The sequence below is a fragment of the Rana temporaria genome, chromosome 13 (genome assembly GCF_905171775.1).
Source record: "Rana temporaria chromosome 13, aRanTem1.1, whole genome shotgun sequence".
Taxonomy (NCBI): Eukaryota; Metazoa; Chordata; class Amphibia; order Anura; family Ranidae; genus Rana; species Rana temporaria.
This window is the reverse complement of record NC_053501.1, coordinates 99,627,734-99,650,259: the sequence shown is the minus strand read 5'-3', so window position 1 is coordinate 99,650,259 and position 22,526 is coordinate 99,627,734. Positions and strand designations below refer to the sequence as shown.

The 22,526-nt window shown below is 45.4% G+C and overlaps 1 protein-coding gene across 1 annotated transcript in view; it reads left to right on the top strand.

The window, feature by feature from the left end:
* The first annotated feature begins 4,975 nt into the window (after window positions 1–4,975).
* The window catches only part of TARS2 (threonyl-tRNA synthetase 2, mitochondrial), a 110,658-nt gene continuing 93,107 nt past the window's right edge, over window positions 4,976–22,526 (top strand). The window contains exons 1-4 of the mRNA XM_040333660.1: window positions 4,976–5,123; window positions 13,226–13,306; window positions 17,984–18,171; window positions 22,403–22,526. Coding sequence (XP_040189594.1) covers window positions 5,043–5,123; window positions 13,226–13,306; window positions 17,984–18,171; window positions 22,403–22,526 — 474 coding nt within the window. The 5' untranslated portion in view covers window positions 4,976–5,042. The remainder of the gene's footprint in view (window positions 5,124–13,225; window positions 13,307–17,983; window positions 18,172–22,402) is intronic.

Sequence of the window (22,526 nt, the reverse complement as noted above, 5' to 3'; positions counted from 1 at the left end):
CCAACCAATTGTGACGGTATCGGTATGATATCCCCGTCAACGTTCCCTTCTTCCCATAACGAAAATCACCCCAATATTCCACGAGGAGGGATATCCCTGGAATCGCCCAGAAAGCCACACATGAGACAAGCTTACTGCTTGAACAACACAGACTTTAATGTTATATCACACAGCTTATATGTCATTTCCAAAACTGTTACAATGACAAATCTCCGCCCCCCTCACACTGGGGCTTCCACACAGATGAGTAGGCAGACACGATGGAGCCGAGTCTGAAAACACATTTTCTTTAGACAATGACATCAGTGACGCTGAGCACTAGCTGTACTGAATACATCAACCAGACCGCTCGACCCCGCATATAGAGAGATAATTACCACGATGAAGCAATCAGAATAATTAACACAAGCCACTTAAACACAGATCTCCTTCACACAACACAATAGATCAATTAACCTTTAGAAATAGTGAGGGGACATTAGCACGTCAATAACCTGTCAGAGGAATGAATCACACATGAAATTCCTTTCTACCTCTACCCATATGGCTAGCAGGGAGCAGTAAACTGAGACATATAGGCAAATGTATCACAGGGTCTATACTTAATAGGTGACTGTACTAAGGGAGGGGGTCTGTACTTATTGGAGAGGGGGGCCTACACTAAGGGAGGGGTGTCTATAGTGAGGGGGTGTGGTCTGTACTGAGGGGGACTATAGTTGGTGGAGATGGGAATCTGTACTCAGGAAGGGGGTCTGTACTATGGGAGGGGATCTGTACTTAGTGGAGGGGGGTCTATACTGGTGGAGGGGATCTGTACTGAGGGAGAGGGGTATATACTGGTGGAGTGGGGTATGGACTGAGGAAGGGGGGTCTTTACTTAGTGGAGGGGTTGTGTACTAAGGGAGGGGTCTGTACTTAGTGGAGGGGGGTCTGGACTGAGGTCGGTCCTTAGGGGAGGGGGCTCTATACTGAGGGAGGGGGGTGGTCTATATTGAGAGAGGGTGTCTGTACTGAGGGGGACTATACTTAGTGGAGGGGGTCTGTACTTAGTGGGGGGTCTGTACTGAGGGAGGGGGTTTATACTGGTGGAGGGGGTTTGGACTGAGAGGGGGGTCAGTACTGAGGGTGAACTATACTTGGTGGAGAGGGGGGTCTGTACTGAGGGAGGTTGTAGTCTATACCTAGTGGAGTGGGGGGCCTATACTAAGGGGTAACTATAGTTAGTGTAGAAGGGGGACTGTATTAAGGAAGGAGGGTCTATTCTTAGTGGAGAGGGGGGTCTGTACTGAGGCTGGACTATACTTGGTGGAGGAGGGGTGGCTCTGTCTGCCCATAATGCATGTGCTGCCTGCAGAGACAGTTGATACAAAAAAGATTCACTGGCGCTCTATGGGTTAACACTATAGTCCAATATAATATTTAAGACCCTCGTATGGGCTGTAAACGATCCGTGCTGCAGAAATCCAGGTACCTAGAAGCACCACCAAAATACAGTTACAACAAAAAGGAATTCTGCGCTCATAAAGGTTTACCATTCTAATTCTACATAATGTTTGTGAGGAATAACATTCAGTAGATCTCAGTTTGTTCGGAAGAACCAGTTCTTTATGTAGAAAAGATAAACAAATGTATACAGCACAACGCAAAAAAATGTTCCCAGTGCCTGCATGAAAACTCACACAATCTTTCAGGGCTTCAAGGGTTAAAATTTTGCAATTTTGTTTCCAGCTGCATTCATAGAAAACAACCATGCTGATTGTAATTGGAGTACATTACCCAGGACGTCACTATGGCGTTTGATGTCACTTCCTAGTTAATATCTGGCATCTGGGCTCCTGTACACTCTCCTGTATGTGTCCAAACGTGCTCCAGCCTCAGTGTTTGCAGCTGCTAGGAGCGCAGCACAGAGATGACAGCCATGGAGAGACAATCTTCCTGTTGGAACGTGCTGACAAGCAGGCAGAGAAAAGTTCAGCCGAACGTTAGGCGCCCTCCAGTGGACAAAGTGCAAATTACATTGAGGAAAAAAAAATTAAGTTGTAAATGGCGATTATAAATGAAAAAGTATGACCCCACAAATGAGGTCATACTTAACCCCTTCAGCGCCCCCTTGTGGTTAACTCCAAAACTGCAATTGTCATTTTCACAATAAAGAATGCATTTTTAATGCATTTTTTGCTGTGAAAATTACAATGGTCCCAAAAATGTGTCAAAATTGTCCGAATTTTCCGCCATAATTTCGCAGTCACGAAAAAAAAATCGCTGATCGCCGCCATTAGTAGTAAAAAATAAATAAAAATTAATGAAAATGCAATAAAACTATCCCCTATTTTGTAAATGCTATACATTTTGCGCAAACCAATCGATAAATGCTTCTTGCGATTTATGTTTTACCAAAAATAGGTAGAAGAATACGTATCGGCCTAAACTGAGGAAAATTTTTTTTTTTTTTATATATATATGTTTTTGGGGGATATTTATTATAGCAAAAAGTAAAAATTGCATTTTGTTCAAAATTGTCGCTCTATTTTTGTTTATAGCGCAAAAAATAAAAACCGCAGAGGTGATCAAATACCACCAAAAGAAAGCTCTATTTGTGGGGAAAAAAAGGACACTAATTTTGTTTGGGAGCCACGTCGCACGACCGCGCAATTGTCAGTTAAAGTGACGCAGTGCCGAATCGCAAAGACTGGCCGGCTCCTTTACCTGCATTTTGGTCCGGGTCTTAAGTGGTTAATCAGCCACAGAATCTGTGTAATGCGTTTGGGTTTAAAGGGATGAGGTGGCAACTCTAACAGGAACCTTTTCCGTAGCGGATTGTGGCCGCCCCGGAGATGTGTGAACTGGCTCCATTGAGAGATGGCATCACTGTCCTGCCATACGAATTGTATGCGGCGAAACCCCCATCAAATTCGCATCAGTGTGTACCCAGCCTTAGGCTAGACCAATGAATGAATGACCTACAAGTCCTGCCTACGACTGCATCAGACAGACTTGTAGTTCTCGATGGGGCCCGAGTGCGGTGATCACATCGCTTGTAGACACTTCAGCCTCGTACGCACAATCGGATTTTCCGACGGTAATTGTGTGATGACAGGCTGTTGGTGGAAAATCCGACCGTTTGTACGCTCCATCGGACAATAATTGTCACATTTTCCACGGACAAATGTTGGATGGCAGGTTTTAAAATTTTCCGCGAACATTTGCCGTTGTCGGATTTTCCAATTGTGTGTACAAACACGCATACTTGGAATCAATGCTCACCAAACACTTTGGCCCGGATTCACATACATCGGCGCATATTTATGCCGCCGTAGCGTATCTCATATACGCTACGCCGACGTAGCGCAGAGAGGCAAGCACTGGATTCACAAAGCCAGTGCTGCCAAATCTGCGCTGGGTTTCCTATGCGTAACTCGTCGGAAGTGGGCGTGAGCCATGCAAATGAGGCGTGATCCCATGCAAATGATGGGCCGAGCGCCATGAAGATACGAATAACGAACGGCGCATGCGTCGTCCCGTGGACGCATCCCAGTGCGCATGCTTAGAATCACATCGGAACGAATGCCTAAGATATGATGGATCACTGCCTACGGCGTGAACGTAACCTACGCCCAGCCATATTCCCGTACAACGCAAACAACGTAAAATACGACGGCTTGAGTTCCCTTGTCCATACCTTTGCATGGGTTGCGCCTCATATATGAGGAATAACTTTACGCCGGACGTACGACTTGCGCAAACCGCGTATATTATGCGCCGGGCGCAAGTACGTTCGTGAATCGGCGTATCTCCCTCATTTGCATATGTGCATAGAAAATCAATGGGAGCGGGAAATGCGCCCATCGTAAATATGCGCCCACGATACGACGGCGTAGGCAAGTTACTTCGGTCGTAGGAAGCCTGGGCCAGATTCACAAAAGAGATACGACGGCGTATCTCCTGATTCGCCGTCGTATCTCTGTTTTAGGGCCGTTCTAACTATGCGGCTGATTCATAGAATCAGTTACGCATTGCTAGCCCTAAGATCCGACAGGCGTAATTGAATTACACCGTCGGATCCTAGGATGCAATACTTCGGCCGCCGCTGGGGGGAGTTCGCGTCGTAAACCAGCGTCGGGTATGCAAATTAGCAGTTACGGCGATCCACGAAGGTTTTTCCCGTCGTTACGTCGGCGTAAGTGTTAGATTCCCGTCGCAAAGAAAATTGGTGGAAAATTACTCCACCATGTTAAAGTATGCCCGTCTTTCCCACGTCGCTTTTGAATTTTTTTGTTTTCCCGGCGTAAGTACGTTACGCACGTCGCGATTCTCAACACGTCGGCGCGTCGTAATTTCGCCCAAAGCACGTCGGGAAACTTGCGAACGGAGCATGCACAGTACGTCCGGCGCGGGAGCGCGCCTAATTTAAATGGTACCCGCCCCATTTGAATTGGGCCGCCTTGCGCCGGACGTGTTTACGATACACCGCCGCAAGTTTCCAGGTAAGTGCTTTGTGGATCGGGCACTTAGACTGAAAACTTGCGGGGGGTATAATGTAAACAGGTTACGCTGCGCCGCAGGTACGAGAATCTGGCCCCCTATTTTTAGGCGTATCTCAGTTTATGGGCACGGCGCACAGATACGACAGCGCATATTTGCACTTACGCGGCATTTCTCGTATATGCAAAAAATAAATAATTGACTTTTTTTTTGCAAATATATGTGCAATTATTATTTTTCTGTAAAAGGTGATCTTTGCTGTCACTGCATGTGCAATTAGACGGCTCAGCTGCAATGACCTGTTGGGTTGTACTGGAGATGAGACCTGCAGATGTAGATGACATTTTCCTGTATTGTGCAGTTCACCTGAGCCTCCACCAGGTGTCAGCCTTGCTCAGCACGATGGTAATAGCCGACCTTCCCTTGTCAGAGAATCCCAGGCTTGCAGAGCTGACGAGTAGGAGAGGAGTCACATGACTCGGCAGTCACATGACTTGGGGCTGTCAGGAGGGCGTGTCCTGAGTGTCATGGCTGCTGTGTGTGGAGCACGCTGACTGGTGATGAGGATTATGAAGCTGCTGGGGCTGGTGAAGAGGAGCTCTGTCATTGAACACAAGGCTTTCCTGGCTGCCTGCTGTAGGGTCAGTGCTGTGCTTCTCCTGATCTGTGAATGATGTGTGATCTGCCAGGATTCTGCATGCTATGACCTCTGTGTACACTGACAGATCTCACATGACCCTCATCCATAGTCCCTCTATTCTACATGGGATTTCATTTAACCACTTGCTTACTGGGCACATAAACCCCCTTCGTGCCCAGGCGAAATTTCAGCTTCCGGCACTGCGTCGCTTTAACTGACAATTGCGCGGTCGTGCGACGTGGCTCCCAAACAAAATTGACGTCCTTTTTTCCCCACAAGTACAGCTTTCTTTTGGTGGTATTTGATCGCCTCTGCGGTTTTTATTTGTTGCGCTATAAACAAAAAAAGATCGACAATTTAAAAAATATATATATATTTTTTACTTGTTGCTGTAATAAATATCCCATTTTTTATTTATTTTTTTTAACTATTTTTTTTCTCAGTTAAGGCCGATACGTATTTTTCTACGTGTTTTTGTAAAAAAATAAAATAAAATCGCAATAAGCGACTGGTTTGCACAAAGTTATAGCGCCTACAAAATAGGGGACAGAATTATGATTTTTTTTAATTTTTTTTTTTTTTACTAGTAATGGCGGCGATCTGCGATTTTTATTGGGACTGTGATATTGCGGCGGACACTTTTGACACAAATTTGGGACCATTCACATTTATACTGTGATCAGTGCTATAAAAATGCACTAATTACTGTATAAATGTGACTGGCAGGGAAGGGGTTAACACTAGGGGGTGAGGAAGGGATTTAATGTGTATCCTGGGTGTGTTTCTAACTGTGTGGGGGGAGGGGGGTGACTGGGGGAGGTGACCGATGCTGTGTCCCTATGTACAAGAGACACGGATCGGTCTCCTCTCCTCTAACAGCACGTGGAGCTTTGTGTTTACACACAGAGCTCCACGTCCCTGCTGTGTCACCAACGATCACGTGTACCCGGCGGACATCGCGGCCGCCAGGTACATGCATCGGCTCTTCAGCGATGCGCCGGGACAGTGTTTACCCGCTGCGCGCCACCCAGAGGCACGCACGGGTAATGCTTTTAAAAAGACGTCCACCCGGCACTTGAGAGCCGCGCTGTTGACGTCTTTTGTCAATAGCGCGGGTCTGAAGTGGTTAATGCTAGCCATGTTTTCTTCATCTTAACCCCTTCAATACCGGGCTTTTATACACACCTCCATACCGGGCCTATTCTGCCACTTCTCTCCTACATGTACAAATCATCATTCTTTTGCTAGAAAATTACTCAGAACCCCCAAACATTATATATGTGTTTTTTTTTTAGCAGACACCCTAGGGAATAAAAATGGCGCTTATTGCAACTTTTCATCTTGCACGGTATTTGCGCAATAATTTTTCAAACGCCTTTTTTTGTAAAAAGAATGGTTTCATGAATTAAAAAATAACAAAACAGTAAAGTTAGCCCAATTTTTTTGTAAAATATGAAAGATGATGCCGAGTAAATGGATACCTAACATGTTACGCTTTAAAATTGCGCACACTCGTGGAATGGCGCCAAAACTTTGTTACTTCAAAATCTCCATAGGCGACGCTTTACATTTTTTACAGGTTACCAGTTTAGAGTTACAGAGGAGGTCTAGTGCTAGAATTGTTGCACACGCTCTAATGCACGCGGCGACACCTCACATGGTTGGTTTGAACGACGTTTACATACGCGGGCGGGACTTGCGCGTGCGTTCGCTTCTGAGCGCGAGCTACCGGGGACAGGGGCGTTTTAATTTTTTAGATTTATTTTTTTATTTTACTTATTTATACATTCATTTTTTTTTTTTTTTTTTTTGATCGCTTTTATTCCTATTACAAGGAATGTAAACATCCCTTGTAATAGGGGTGTGTCTTTAAAGAGAGATGCAGGGTCAAAAATTCACAGATCTCATTCTTACTAGCTGCAATTGCGGTTTGTTTACTTACGGGTACCCGGGCGTGACGTCATCACATCACACCCGGGCCTCTGACGGTCATAGAGATGACTGGTGACCATCTGGTCTCCAGTCATCTCTATGCTGCACATACGGCGGACGGCGATCATCTCTCCGGGCCCCCGATGGGACGGGAGAGCCCGGAGAAGCACCGGATGGCGGCGCCGCTATGATCATTCTTACGGTGCGCATGATCGCCGCCGGAAGAAAATTATATCTGAATGATGCCTCTAGGTGCACCCATCATTCAGATATCCCCGCACAAAGTACAGGACGTCATATGACATCCACCCAGGATAAGAGATCCCCTTTTTGGACGTCATAGGATGGCGTGCGGGTTTTAAGTGGTTAAAGGGTCAGTCCACCCAAAACTGACATTTTAAATCTAAATCCACCTAATAAATCCACTGATAAAAAAAATGGAAAACAAATGTGCGTCTATTTATTTTTGCATTGGAGCATGCGATGGATTGCCCACGTTCCTACAGACTATTCTTCCAGCTGCAGGTGTGCTCTTTTATCCCCCATTCACAAAGGGCCACTTTGACATGTCAAATCGGAGCCCATGGCCGGCAACGGCACCGTCTGAATCGGTGCGATGCCATCTTTTCACGAATTCCCAAAAGTATTTCCTGCACTACTTTTGGCGACTTTGGGGGTAATTTTAGTAGACCTCTGTGCATGAACCCGTACAGATGTCTTTCAAAATGCCCCAAGCGCTTTGCCCCAGTGTGAAAGGGGTCTTGGTGTTAAAAAAAAAAGCGCCTGAAGGAAGCCTCATCTGCAATCCCAATGTGAAAGCCTGAGTGCTTTCATACTAAAGCCTCATACACACTATCAATTTTCCTGCTGGTTTTCTCTTCAGGATTACCAAAACCATGTAGTGAAAGGGCCTGCCTGCTTGCATACGAATCGAAACTGTTGAGGTTTGACCTCATATTAGATGGTTTTGGAAAACCTGAAGAGGAAAACTGATAGTGTGTATGGGGCTTGAGGCGCTGCGCTGGCAGGGCGACAAAAAAAGTCCTTTAAGCAGCTTCTTTGCAGCGCTTTAGTACAGGGTTTGACAAATTTGCTTGGAACCTAGGAGCCAGCTAAAAAAGTTAGGAGCCAGAAAACGCACCCCGTCCCGACGAGCTCGCACGCAGAAGCGAACACATACGTGAGCAGCGCCCGCATATGTAAACGGTGTTAAAACCACACATGTGAGGTATCGCCGCGACTGGTAGAGCGAGAGCAATAATTCTAGCTCTAGTCCTCTAACTCAAAACATGCAACCTGTAGATTTTTTTTAAACGTTGCCTATGGAGATTTTAAAGGGTAAAAGTTTGTCGGCATTCCACGAGCGGACGCAATTTTGAAGCGTGACATGTTGGGTATCAATTTACTCGGCGTAACATTATCTTTCATGATATTAAAAAAAATGGGGATAACTTTACTGTTGTCTTATTTTTTAATTAACCACTTGCTTTCCAGCCCATTGTCAAAATACGTCCTGTTTTTAAAGATGGATATCTCAGTAACGGCAGCAGCTGCTGCCACAACTGAGGTATCCATCTTTAGTGCCGACGGTCCTGTACACGATAACGGCGGTCTCCGCGGCGGATTCGCCGCGAGATCGCCGTTATCGGTGGCGGGAGAGGGGCCCCTCCCGCCGCTGTCCCGCGCCCTCCGCCGCTTACCGGAGCCGTCGGTAGCGGCGGAGGGGATCGCGACCATCCGGCAGCTGAGCGGGGACGAGACTGAAGGAAAAATCTCCTTCGCCCGTCCCCATAGCTCTGCTGGGCGGAAGTGACGTCAAAACGTCAGTCCCGCCCAGCCTCTTAAAGAGACATTTTTTTTTTTTGTCATTTGAAAAAATGACATTTCCAAATTTTTTTTTTTTTTTTTTTGCATTTAAGCCCAAATATGAGATCTGAGGTCTTTTTGACCCCAGATCACATATTTAAGAGGACCTGTCATGCTTTTTTCTATTACAAGGGATGTTTACATTCCTTGTAATAGGAATAAAAGTGATCATTTTTTTTTTTTTTTTTATTTCACTGTTAAAAATTGTAAAATAAGTAAAAATAAATGCGAAAAGCAAAAAAAAAATTTTTTAAAGCGCCCCGTCGAGCTCGCGCGTAGAAGCGAACGTATACGCGAGTAGCGCCGACATATGAAAACGGTATTCAAACCACACAAGTGAGGTATCGCCGCGATTGTTAGAGCGAGAGCAATAATTTTAGCCTTAGGCCTACTCCGTAACTCAAAAAATGCAACCTGTAGAATTTTTTTTAAACGTCGCCTATCAAGATTTTTAAGGGTAAAAGTTTGACGCCATGCCACGAGCGGGCGCAATTTTTAAGCGTGACATGTTGGGTATCATTTAACTCAGCGTAACATTATCTTTCACAATATATAAAAAAATTGGGCCAAATTTATTGTTGTGTTATTTTTTAATTTAAAAAACGTGAATTTTTTCCAAAAAAAGTGCGCTTGTAAGACCGCTGCGCAAATACGGTGTGACAAAAAGTATTGCAATGACTGCCATTTTATTCTCTAGGGTGTTAGAAAAAAAAATATATATAATGTTTGGGGGTTTTAAGTAATATTCTAGCAAAAAAAACTGTTTTAGTCTCGTAAACACAGAATCTGAAAAACAGGCTTAGTAATGAAGTGGTTAAAAAAAGTTTAATTTTTTCCCAAAAAAGTGCGCTTGTAAGACCGCTGCGCAAATACGGCGTGACAGAAAGTATTGCAACGATCGCCATTTTATTCTCTAGGGTGTTGGGATAAAAAATATATATAATGTTTGGGGGTTCTAATTAGAGGGAAGAAGATGGCAGTGAAAAATAGTGAAAAATTACATTAGTATTGCTGTTTAACTTGTAATGCTTAACTTTTAATACCAACGGCCACCACCAGATGCCCACCTTCCAAGCCAAGTCGCCAGGACACCATTTCTAGTCGCCATGGCGACCTGGCGCCCGGGATTTGTCGAGCCCTGCTTTAGTAGCATTGAATACATCGCTCCTAAAGCGCCCTTCCCATTGAGGCACTTTTTTTTTTTAACGCCAAAGAGCATGAAAACGCCCCAGAGTGAAAGGGGTCATAGCGGAGCTTTACCAGTGTTTTTTTCAGGCGCTGGCAGTGTGAAAGGGCTCTGAAAGCACTCAGGCTTTCACATTGGAATTGCAGAAGAGGCTTCTTTCAGGAGCTTTAGACCCCTTTCACACTGAGGAGTTTTTTCAGGCGGTTTCGCGCTTAAATGGCGCCTAAATGCCCTAAGGAAGAATCAATGAACTACCAGAGCGCTCAACAGTGCTGTGGTAGTTCATTGAGAACTACAAGCCAACAGCCGCAATGGGTGTCAGTACTTTGTTCATTTATTCATGGAATGAATGACGTGGCCCCTACTGCTGTCAGAGGCAGCAGATCACAGAGCGGCTGCAGGAGTGGGAACATGTATGTTCCACCCCTGAAAATGTCAATGGACGCGTGTGGTATGTGGACGTTAAAGTGATTGTAAAGTCTTTTTATTTATTTTTTATATAAAAATAACAAACATATTATACTTGCCTGCCCTGTGCAGTTGATTTTGCACAGAGCAACACAGATCCTCCTCCTCAAATCCCTGTTTGGCGCTCCTGGCTCCTCCCCTCCTGTTTAGTGTCCCCACAGCAAGCAGCTATCTATGGAGGCACCCAAGCTGAGCTGCAGCTCTGTGTGTCCATTCAGACATGGAGCTGCGGTTCGGCCCGCCCCCCTCTCTCTCCTGATTGGCTAACTAACTTTGACAGCAGCTGGGAGCCATTGGCGCCACTGCAGTGTCTCATCCAATTAGGAGGGAGAGTCCCGGACGGCTGAGACACTCGTGGACAGCCCCCCCCCTAAGTATTAGGGGGGGGGGGCTGCTACACACAGAATGCTTTTTATTTTAATGCATAGAATGCGTCAAGATAAAACAACTTCTGACTTTGCAACCCCTTTAAAGTTCACCCTCTTTGCTTCAATACATATGTGGGCATCAAGAGGCTTCACTAGTTTGATATTTTTCCAAAATTGTATGTTTTATACCAAATTAAAGTAGAACTAAAGGCAACACTTTTCTTTTTTTTTTTTTTAGTTTTGGATAGAGTGGTTAGGGATTGGAACCCCTGTCAGGTTTTTATTGCTGTCTGTGTCCCCCGTTAGGAAAATTCACCCTCTCTGTCTGCCATTATTAGACAGTGAATTTTGGGGGTGGCACCAGAACTGAAACAGAGGGGAAACCTTTGCGTCTCTAGATGCTAGTTCTGGTGACAACCTCTCACTTTGTTTAAAGGTTTTGTTAAGTCTACATTCACAATTGAGCATGCCAATGGGTGACTTAGGATACCACTATGCCAATGAGTAACTAGGGATACCACTATGCCAATGAGTGACTTGGGATACCACTATGCCAATGAGTGACTTGGGATACCACTATGCCAATGAGTGACTTGGGATACCACTATGCCAATGAGTGATTTAGGATACCACTATGCCAATGGGTAACTTGGGATACCACTATGCCAATGAGTGTTTTGGGATACCACTATGCCAATGAGCGGCTTAGGATACCACTATGCCAATGAGCGGCTTAGGATACCACTATGCCAATGAGCGGCTTAGGATACCACTATGCCAATGAGCGGCTTAGGATACCACTATGCCAATGAGCGGCTTAGGATACCACTATGCCAATGAGTGACTTGGGATACCACTATGCCAATGAGTGACTTGGGATACCACTATGCCAATGAGTGACTTGGGATACCACTATGCCAATGAGTGTTTTGGGATACCACTATGCCAATGGGTAACTTGGGATACCACTATGCCAATGGGTAACTTGGGATACCACTATGCCAATGGGTAACTTGGGATACCACTATGCCAATGGGTAACTTGGGATACCACTATGCCAATGGGTAACTTGGGATACCACTATGCCAATGGGTAACTTGGGATACCACTATGCCAATGGGTAACTTAGGATACCACTATGCCGATGAGTGACTTGGGATACCACTATGCCAATGAGTGACTTGGGATATCACTATGCCAATGAGTGTTTTGGGATACCACTATGCCAATGAGTGACTTGGGATATCACTATGCCAATGGGTCATTTGGGATACCACTATGCCAATGGGTCATTTGGGATACCACTATGCCAATGAGTGTTTTGGGATACCACTATGCCAATGAGTGTTTTGGGATACCACTATGCCAATGAGCGGCTTAGGATACCACTATGCCAATGGGCGGCTTAGGATACCACTATGCCAATGAGCGGCTTAGTAGAATTACAAAATATCACTTTGCGGTGGATTAATCCATTTAATACATTCAGTTCTGTAGCAAGGTTTGGGAAATTATTTTTGTGTTATTGATATGTGTAACGGAACCCCAAATGGGACCGGGGTTAAAGCCGTTTAAGATATTCCATTACCGAACCCAAGACGGCTATCGACACTCGACAGTCAGGCAAACGAACCCCAATAACGAGACACACAGCTCTGTTTGAGGTTCCACACGAATAGACCCTTTATTGAGAAAATCAGGCTCTTGTATACAGTTAGTAACCAAAATGAACAATGACCCAACTCCACCCACAACATTACACATGAGCCCCAATACACATCTTTTTGGTAGGCATCATGACTCCAGCTCTGACATAATTTACATGAGCTAATTAACTACAGCTGATAATTCAGACACCTGACATTCAGGCTGTCTGCTAACTCACAATACACATTTATCAATAGACCACACAATACAGGGTCAATTAGCACAAGCCATCCTAGATTCATTTACATCACACCAGACAGACAGATGGCTTAAATTGATGACATTAACACCTAACAGTATGTGTCCCCATATTATGAATGAGTCACTTTTTCAATTAACCTGTTGAGTTCAGAATCAACAAACAGTAGCCAGTTCTCTACAGATATCCTGGAATATATTGTGGATAATAATTACATGATCGTCCCATCTCAGGTAGTCCAAGATATATTCTGACTGTCCATTATTTTCTGGCTCATGCTTTCGAAGAGCTTCTGGGTCCCACGGCCCTCCCGTTACAATAATGTTTTTATACTTTATTTTAATTGTCTCAATTCTTTCTTTCTGTTTAATCTCTAGTGTTCCAGGGATGGGTCTCCTGCAGCACACAATGGGAGATGGAAGCACAGTTCTGCTGATAACAATCACCCAGAAGTGCAGGTAGGTTAAAGTGTTTGTAACCTTCTAAAAAAAGCTTAAAAAAAACTGTCACTGCCAGCACACTTTTTTTATGCAGTCATAACACACTGTGTAAATATTTGTGGAAAACTGATTCTAAATACCGTTTTTCAGAGATTTTCAGGCTGGTCACGTGACTCCTGGCCGCTCTCCTACGATGTACAGGCAACCGCGGGAGGGGCCAAGCTCTCCCTCTGATGTCATCTTGGGGAGGTAATGAGACTGCTGGCCGCTCAGCCACTCCCGCTGTGGCCCTTAGAAGGGGGCAGAAAGTGGCCGGGAGTGACGTGACCGACCTGAAGATCTCTGAAAAACGGTATTTAGAAGCATTTTTTCCCCACAAATACAGTGTTATGACTGCATAAAAGAGGGGCTGGCAGATTTACTTTATTAATAGTGGCGGGTGGGGGTGGCGTTGGGGTGCAGACGGCTCAGCCACAGGAGCTCTGACAGGGAATTAGGGGAGGGGGACATTTAAGCTTCAGATGACAGAGGCACGTAAACTGACCACGGTGTCAGGGCTCAGCAGCCATGATAAAAACCATGGTCAGTTTACAGGGGGGGAGGGCAGGATCGGCCAGGTGATACAGGGGGGCAAATTACACAGCACAAGCAGTGTGCTGTATAACCTACTTTAACCACTTAAGGACCAGACCAATATGCTGCTAAATGACCCAAGGGGTTTTTACAATTCGGCACTGCATCGCTTTAACAGACAATTGCGCGGTCGTGCGACGTGGCTCCCAAACAAAATTTGCGTCCTTTTCTTCCCACAAATAGAGCTTTCATTTGGTGGTATTTGATTGCGATTTTTATTTTTTGCGCTATAAACAAAAATAGAGCGACATTTTTGAAAAAAATCTATATTTTTTACTTTTTGTTATAAGAAAAATCAAATAAACTAAATTTTAGTCAAACATTTAGGCCAAAATGTATTCAGCCACATGTCTTTAGTAAAAAAAAATCGCAATAAAAAAAAAAAATAGCTACCTAGCGGGAACAGCGACACTAATACAGCGATCAGAAAAATGATCGCTTAGTGACACTGGCAATAGGGAGTGAAAGGGTTAACTAGGGCGGTGATCAAGGGGTTAAAACTTTATTAGGGGGGGTACGGGGGCTACCCTGGACCTAACACTAACTGCCTGTCACACTGACACTAAATGCAGTGATCAGTACATATATGATCACTGCATTCAGTGACACTGTGACAGGGGGTTGATCGCAAGGGGTTAATGTGCCTGTGTGTACTGGTGTCAGTGTAGTGTTGTGCAGACTCGCTGTGTGATGCGATCTCTCCTCAGCGGCGGTTAAAAATACCACCGAGAGGAGAGATCACATCACTTCCCTCTTCCTGTGTTTACACAGGCAGAGGAAGTGACACACGGGGGAGCGCACGGATTGGCTGAGAGCGATCCGGAGGGGGCGGACAAAAACGAACAGCCGCCCCCTCATCCCGGATCGCTCGGACAGCCACGGGGACCGCCGCATGTACCGGGGGGTCCTGATCGGACGCCCGACCCACGTCTAGGCAGGGACGTACAGGTACGTGGATGTGCCTGTCCGTGCCATTCTGCCGACGTATATGTACATGCGGCGGTCCTTAAGTGGTTAAAGGAACAGGATAACATTTTTTTTTTAAGGATTACAAACACTTTAATGTGTTTTTTTTTGTTTAGCAAAACAAGCATGCTTATACTTTCCTGTCCTATGCAATGCTTTTGCACAGAGCAACTCTGATCATCTTCTTCTGGGGTCCCCCGCCAGCGCTCTTGACCTCTCTTCATCAGGTGCCCCCATGGGAAGTCGCTTTCCTTGGGGGCATCCCTGCATGCTTACACCCGAGCCCCACTGCTGCGTCAATCGACGCAAGCAGCGGGACTCAGCCCTGCCCCCTACTCCGTGTCACAGGATTTGATTGACAGCAGTGGGAGCCAATGACTCCTGCCGCTATCAATCTGTCCAATGAGGAGAGAGACAGCGACTGGAGCCACTGTGCTCATGCTCATCACTGGATCATATCATATGCTCAGGTAAGAAAAATGGGATGGTCTGGGGGGGGGAGCTGCAGCACAGAAGGTTTTTCTCCTTAAAGCGGGGGTTCACCCTAAAAAAAAAAAAAAAATGTTTTTCCTAACATGCCATCAAGCATACTAGCGCGAGCTACAGTATGCCTTTATTTTTTTTTGGCGCCGTACTCACAGTTTAATCCCGTAGTGAAGTTTCAGACTCCCCGCGGGGAATGGGCGTTCCTATGCAGAGGGAAGATGATTGACGGCCGGCTATGGCGCGTCACGCTTCCCGAAAAGAGCCGAAATAGGACTTGGCTCTTCATGGCGCCTGTGCAGTCAGCAAGAGCCGAGACCTACTCCGGCTATTTTCGGGAAGCGTGACGCGCCTTAGCCGGCCGTCAATCATCTTCCCCCTGCATTGGAACGCCCATTCCCCGCGGGGAGTCTGAAACTTCACTACGGGATTAAACTGTGAGTACGGCGCCAAAAAAAAATAAAGGCATACTGTAGCTCACGCTAGTATGCTTGATATAGTGGTAGAAACTTGTTATTTAGGGTGAACCACCGCTTTAATGCATTAAAGTGAAAAACCTTGAGGCTTTAGAACCACTGTAACTGCATGCAGTGTGGCTTTGTGCATAAATAATTCAATAATAAACATCAATGTAGAAAAATTATTTCAACTTTTATTTAAAATTAATAATCTCCATGTATGTATTTTTAACTCCGAAAAGTCTCTTTTTATTGCTCTGTCTTCTCCAGATCTACAAATTCCCTTTCTTGTTGCTGTGATCGGTTAGAGGGTGGCTACATTGGTTCTTCATGGTCTCATTGTATGTAGGAATGTAGCCACGCTCTAGCTTTCTCCTGAGGTGGACTATGGGATTTGTAATGTACCGTATTTTCCGGCGTATAAGACAACCTTTTGGATGCAAAAAAATGCATCCAAAGTCGGGGGTCGTCTTATATGCCAGATCTGTCTCCGTCAGGCTGCGGACATCCAGTTTTTAGGCATCCATGATTTAAAAGCCGCGCCTCCTCCTCAGGCTGTTCCTTGATAGGCGGAACACTCATTTTCCCAGCAGGGCCTCTGTTCAGTGTTCCGCCTATCACGGATGCCTTCTCATCGACGGATGAGAGGACGTCCGTGATAGGCGGAATACTGAACAGAAGCCCCGCTGGGGAAATTAGTGTTCCGCCTATCACGGAACAGTCTTAGGAGGAGGCGCGGCTTTTGAATCATGGCTGCCCGCAGCCTGAAACATGGATGTCCTCAGCAAAAAAATAAGGTAGGGAGATCGTCTTGGCCAGCACAGTGGGGGCATGGAATGGCACAGTGGGGGCATGTAATGTAATGGCACAGTGAGGCATGTAATGTAATGGAATGGCACAGTGGGGGCATGTAATGGAATGGCACAGTGGGGGCATGTAATGGAATGGCACAGTGGGGGCATGTAATGGAATGGCACAGTGGGGGCATGTAATGGAATGGCACAGTGGGGCATGTAATGGAATGGCACAGTGGGGGCATGTAATGGAATGGCACAGTGGGGGCATGTAATGGAATGGCACAGTGGGGGCATGTAATGGAATGGCACAGTGGGGGCATGTAATGGAATGGCACAGTGGGGCATGTAATGGAATGGCACAGTGGGGGCATGTAATGGAATGGCACAGTGGGGGCATGTAATGGAATGGCACAGTGGGGGCATGTAATGGAATGGCGCAGTGGGGGCATGTAATGGAATGGCAGTGAGATTTGAAAAATGGTTGTTTCTGTCAGCGGTTCTGGCTACCCCTCAGCTTCCAGAAAGACTAGTAGGAAGGGGGTAGTCTTATACGGCAAGTATATCCCAAAACCAACATTCTTCCTAGAAAAATAGGGGGTTGTCTTATACGCCGGCAAATACGGTACATAGAGCATTGGACATGACCGCAACTAATGTGCTTTGCTCATCCCAAACAAAGAGAAGTGAGGGGGGACAGGAGAGGTTTGGATGGAACCATCACATGGTCCAGGACTGGACCACAGTCTGCTGTTTAATGGTGCTTGATCTCAGACCCCTTTCACACTGGAGCGTTTTTACAGCGTTTTAGCATTAAAGATGGCGCTATTAAAACGCTCTCCATGCATCTCAATGGACCCTTTCACACGGAGGCGTTGCGCTGGCGGGGCGTTGATAAAAGTCTTGCAAGCAGCATCTTTGGAGCAGCTTTTGGGCGCTGAAAAAAAACGCCCCAAATGCCCCTCTCCATTGAAATGAATTGAAAGCGCCTGAATAGCGCCTATAATCCGCTCTGAGCTGTAGAAAAGTCACATGATCTCCCAAAAATGTAAACATGCAAGCAAAAAAAAAGAGCATCTACAACAGCAGGACTGAAATTGCCCATGCTTCAATAACGCTTGGAAAAACTCTGTTAAAATGCCGGCAGCGTTTCGTAAATTTTTACCGCTAGCTCCCTAAAAACGCGGTAATTGCACTAAAGGTGTTTTAGGGCGTTTTTGCAGCGCCTCAGTGTGAAAGGGCTCTAATGGAATAAGTACATGAGAAGTATTGTTAACGTGTGTAGTAGTCCGAACAGGACTCCTTCACTGATTACAGTTCATTCATTTGATGTTTTTCACCCTATTTTGTGTTGTCTGCAGTACAAACCTCTGCCTGAATTTATCGGAGAGCGGCTGCAGTGCTTCGAAAAGCTGAGAGAAAGATATGAAGTCAGACTGGCAGAGAGGGTAAAGGAGACTCGTCCAATCAGGATCTCCATACTGGATGGGACTGGGGTGAGCGGACACTCGTGGCGAACAACTCCCTTTGACGTGGCGGTACAAACCAGGTAAATCTCTTATATAGCCAAGTAATGTAAATTATATAGACATTTCCACTGAATATTCAGTCTTAAATTATAGCTTGGTAGTGGAATTGCATATACATTTTTTTTTTTACCTTTTAATTTTTTTCTGGGGATAAAAGTAATCTAAAGTCTAAGACCCCTTTCACACTGAGGAGTTTTTCAGACGGTACAGCGCTAAAAATTGCGCTGCTATACCGCCTGAAAAACTCCTGCCCAGCAACCTCAATGTGAAAGCCGGAGGGCTTTCACACTGAGGCGATGCGCTGGCAGGAGAGAAAAAAATCTCCTGTCAGCAGCATCTTTGGAGCCGTGAGAGGAGCGGTGTGCATACCGCTCCTTCCTAATTAAAACAATGGGAAACCGCGGCAAAGAGGCGCATTGCGGGTGGTATTAACCCTTTATCGGCCGCTAGCAGGGGTTAATACCGCTATCGGCCGAATCCCACGGCAAATCCGGCGGTGTAGCGCCGCTATTTTTTTCGGCTCCCGCCCCAGGGTGAAAGGGGCCTAAGTTTCTGCCTAGTCAACTACCTGAACTCATATAACCACTTAAAGCGGGAGTTCACCCTTAAAAAAAAATTTAACCTTAGATTCATGCTCATTTTGTCTAGGGGAATCGGCTAGTTTTTTTTTTTAAATCAAAGCTGTACTTACCGTTTTAGAGAGCGATCTTCTCCGCCGCTTCCGGGTATGGGCTGCGGGACTGGGCGTTCCTTCTTGATTGACAGGCTTCCGACGGTCGCATCTATCGCGTCACGAGTAGCGAAAGAAGCCGAACGTCGGTGCGGCTCTATACGGCGCCTGCGCACCGACGTTCGGCTACTTTCGGAAAATCATGACGCGATGGATGCGACCGTCGGAAGCCTGTTGGAAGACTGTCAATCAAGAAGGAACGCCCAGTCCCGCAGCCCATACCCGGAAGACTTATTTTCTCGGAAAGTCCGGCTGTGTGTACGAGGCATTGCTGACAATTGTGCGACGTTGTACCCAAATACAATTGGTGTCCCGTCCCCCCCCCCCCCCCCACAAATGGAGCTTTCTTTTGGTGGTATTTGATCACAGCTGCGGTTTTTATTGTTTGCACTATAAACAAAAAAAGATGGTAAATTTAAAAAAAAATAAAAAATCTGCTCTAAAACCTTTTTCAATATTTTTTTTTTTATTATTTAATTTCTTCATCCAATTTAGGCCAATATGTATTCTGCTACATATTTTTGGTTAAAAAAAAAAAAAAAAGGAATCCCAATACGCGTATATTGATTGGTTTGCGTAGAAGTTATAGCGTCAACAAACTATTGGATATTTTTATTTATTTTTACCAGTAATGGCGGCGATCCGCAACTTATAGCAGGATTGCAATTTTGCGGTGGACAAATCGGACCCCTTTGACAATTTTTAGGGACCAGTGACAGGAATACAGTGATCAGTGCTAAAAAAAAATGCACTGTTACTGTACTAATGACACTAGCAGGGAAGGGGTTAACATCAGGGACAATAAAAGGATTAATTGTGTGCCTAGCTGTTGATTTACTACTGTAGGGGAGGAGCTTGTACTAGGGAAAAGCATGGATCGGTGGCCCTGCTTTGCAGAGACTTGAGATCTATGCCTTCTGTACTGACAGAATGGTGGTATGCCGTGTTTACATAGACAGATCGCTGTTCTGAAGCACGGAATTGTGGACATCGCGTCCGTAGTTCCCACTGTGTATAATCGCAGCGGAAGCAGGTCACCGGCGGCGCCTCAGACCCGGAAGTGCTCGATCTCATACAAGGTACGTGTTCTTGCGCAGAAGAACCATTTTGCCACCATATATGCAAGTTATATGGTCACCACGAGGTTAACCACTTAACGCCTGCCGCACGCCTATTTACGTCCACAGAATGGCACGTACAGGCAGATATACGTCCTTGCCTTCTAGCGGGTGGGGGGAAGTGTCCGCCATAATGTCGCAGTCACGAAAAAAATCGCTGATCGCTGCCAATAGTAGTAAAAAAAATTTTTTTTTTATAAAAATGCAATTAAACTATTTTGTAACCGCTATAAATTTTGCGCAAACCAATCGATAAACACTTATTGCGATTTTTTTTTTACCAAAAATAGGTAGAAGAATACGTATCGGCCTAAACTGAGGAATTTTTTTTTTTTATATATATGTTTTTGGGGGATATTTATTATAGCAAAAAGTAAAAAATATTGAAAATTGTCGCTCTATTTTTGTTTATAGCGCAAAAAATGAAAACCGCAGAGGTGATCAAATACCACCAAAAGAAAGCTCTATTTGTGGGGAAAAAAGGACGCCAATTTTGTTTGGGAGCCACGTCGCACGACCGCACAATTGTCTGTTAAAGCGACGCAGTGCCGAATCGCAAAACCTGGCCTGGGCATTTAGCTGCCTAAAGGTCCGGGGCTTAAGTGGTTAAAGTCTTGCCGTTTCTGCGTCTGCAGAAGAAAGGGAGCTGTAAGTTTGAAGCAATCATGCAAACTAATCCGGACCTCTGTTATATTCAGAGAGAAAGGAGTTTTTGGGACTTTGAATGAGATGCGTTTTTAACCACTTAACCCCCGGACCATATTGCTGCCCAAAGACCAGAGCACTTTTTGCGATCCGGCACTGCGTCGCTTTAACTGACAATTGCGCGGTCGTGCGACGTGGCTCCCAAACAAGATTGGCGTCCTTTTTTCCCCCACAAATAGAGCTTTCTTTTGGTGGTGTTTGATCACCTCTGCGGGTTTTATTTTTTGCGCTATAAACAAAAATAGAGCGACAATTTAAAAAAAAAAATGAATATTTTTTACTTTTTGCTGTAATAAATATCCCCCAAAAATATGAACATTTTTTTTCCCTCAGTTTAGGCCGATACGTATTCTTCTACCTATTTTTGGTATAAAAAAATCGCAATAAGCGTTTATTGATTGGTTTGCGCAAAAGTTATAGCGTTTACAAAATAGGGGGTATTTTTATGGCATTTTTATTAAATATTGTTTTTTACTAGGATTGGCGGTGATCAGCGATGTTTTTTTTCGGTACTGCGACATTATGGTGGACACTTGGGACACATTTTTGGGACCATTGGCATTTTTATAGCGATCAGTGCTATAAAAATGCATTGGATTACTATAAAAATGCCACTGGCAGTGAAGGGGTTAACACTAGGGGGCGGGGAAGGGGTTAAGTATGTCCCTGGGTGTGTTCTAACTGTAGGGGGGGGGGGGGGGCCTCACTAGGGGAAATCACTGATCTTCTGTTCATACTTTGTATGAAGAGAGGATCAGCATTTCCCCCCCTGACAGGACCGGGAGCTGTGTGTTTACACACACAGCTCCCGGTCCCCAATCTGTAACGAGCAATCGCGGGTGCCCGGCGGCGATCGCGCCTGCCAGGCACAGGAGTCGGGGGCGCGCTCCTAGTGGCCTGCGAGAGAGCCAACGTAGAGCTACGGGCTCTCGCGCAGGGGAGCCGACCTGCCGCTGTAAAACGACGGCGGCAGGTCGGCAAGCAGTTAAGGAAACAGTAAGTATAAATAAAGTTGTATACGTAATAACCAGGCTCACACTTACCACCCAAACAGCAAGCCAAATTCAACTGTCTAAGTGTATATGTTAAAAGCAGAGGATTGGTTGCATTTGAAGTCCCAATCCTAGTTTTCTTTTTACTGTTGTTGTATTCTGTTATGCAAACTAGGAAGCTAGGAAACCACAATAAGGTCAGGCAGTCACTTAAGCCTGGTAGACTTAAGCCTGGTACTTTCGTTCACCCAGCTGGTTAAACGGGAAAAAAAAACGCTATGGTTGGAGCTGCTGTACTAAAGATCTAACGTTGGTACAGCGATCTACCCCGCTGAGCTGTTGTGTTCAGATAGGGGGTCGGCCCCCCCGCGCCAGAATACTCGGCATGCACGTCCGTCAGAAGCCGACTTCTGTTGGAGCGGCTACCATACACACATGGGCTGAATGTCTGACGTTTTTTATTGAGCTGGCCGATGTCACCTACCATTCAGGCTCTGTATACCTGGATTTAGAACCAACTGGTAGACTTCAGGTGTCCTCTGTCTAAACCAGAAGCTGAAGAGACAGATTTAAAGTAAGCGTTCTGAAATAACACAAGAAAAATAAATCTCAACATAAACATGAATGAAACTGATAGTTCAGCTTCTTGTTTTCGCTCTATTGTGCTGCATTTTGAAATTTGAATTGATCCATTTGTTCTTTTCAGGCCAGGCTCTATACACAATATCATAGGAGCCCGAGTAAATGGATCGCTTTATGATCTGAGCAGACCCCTGGAAGAAGACTCAGACATTGAGTTCCTCACGTTTGACTCTCGTGAAGGGCAAGAT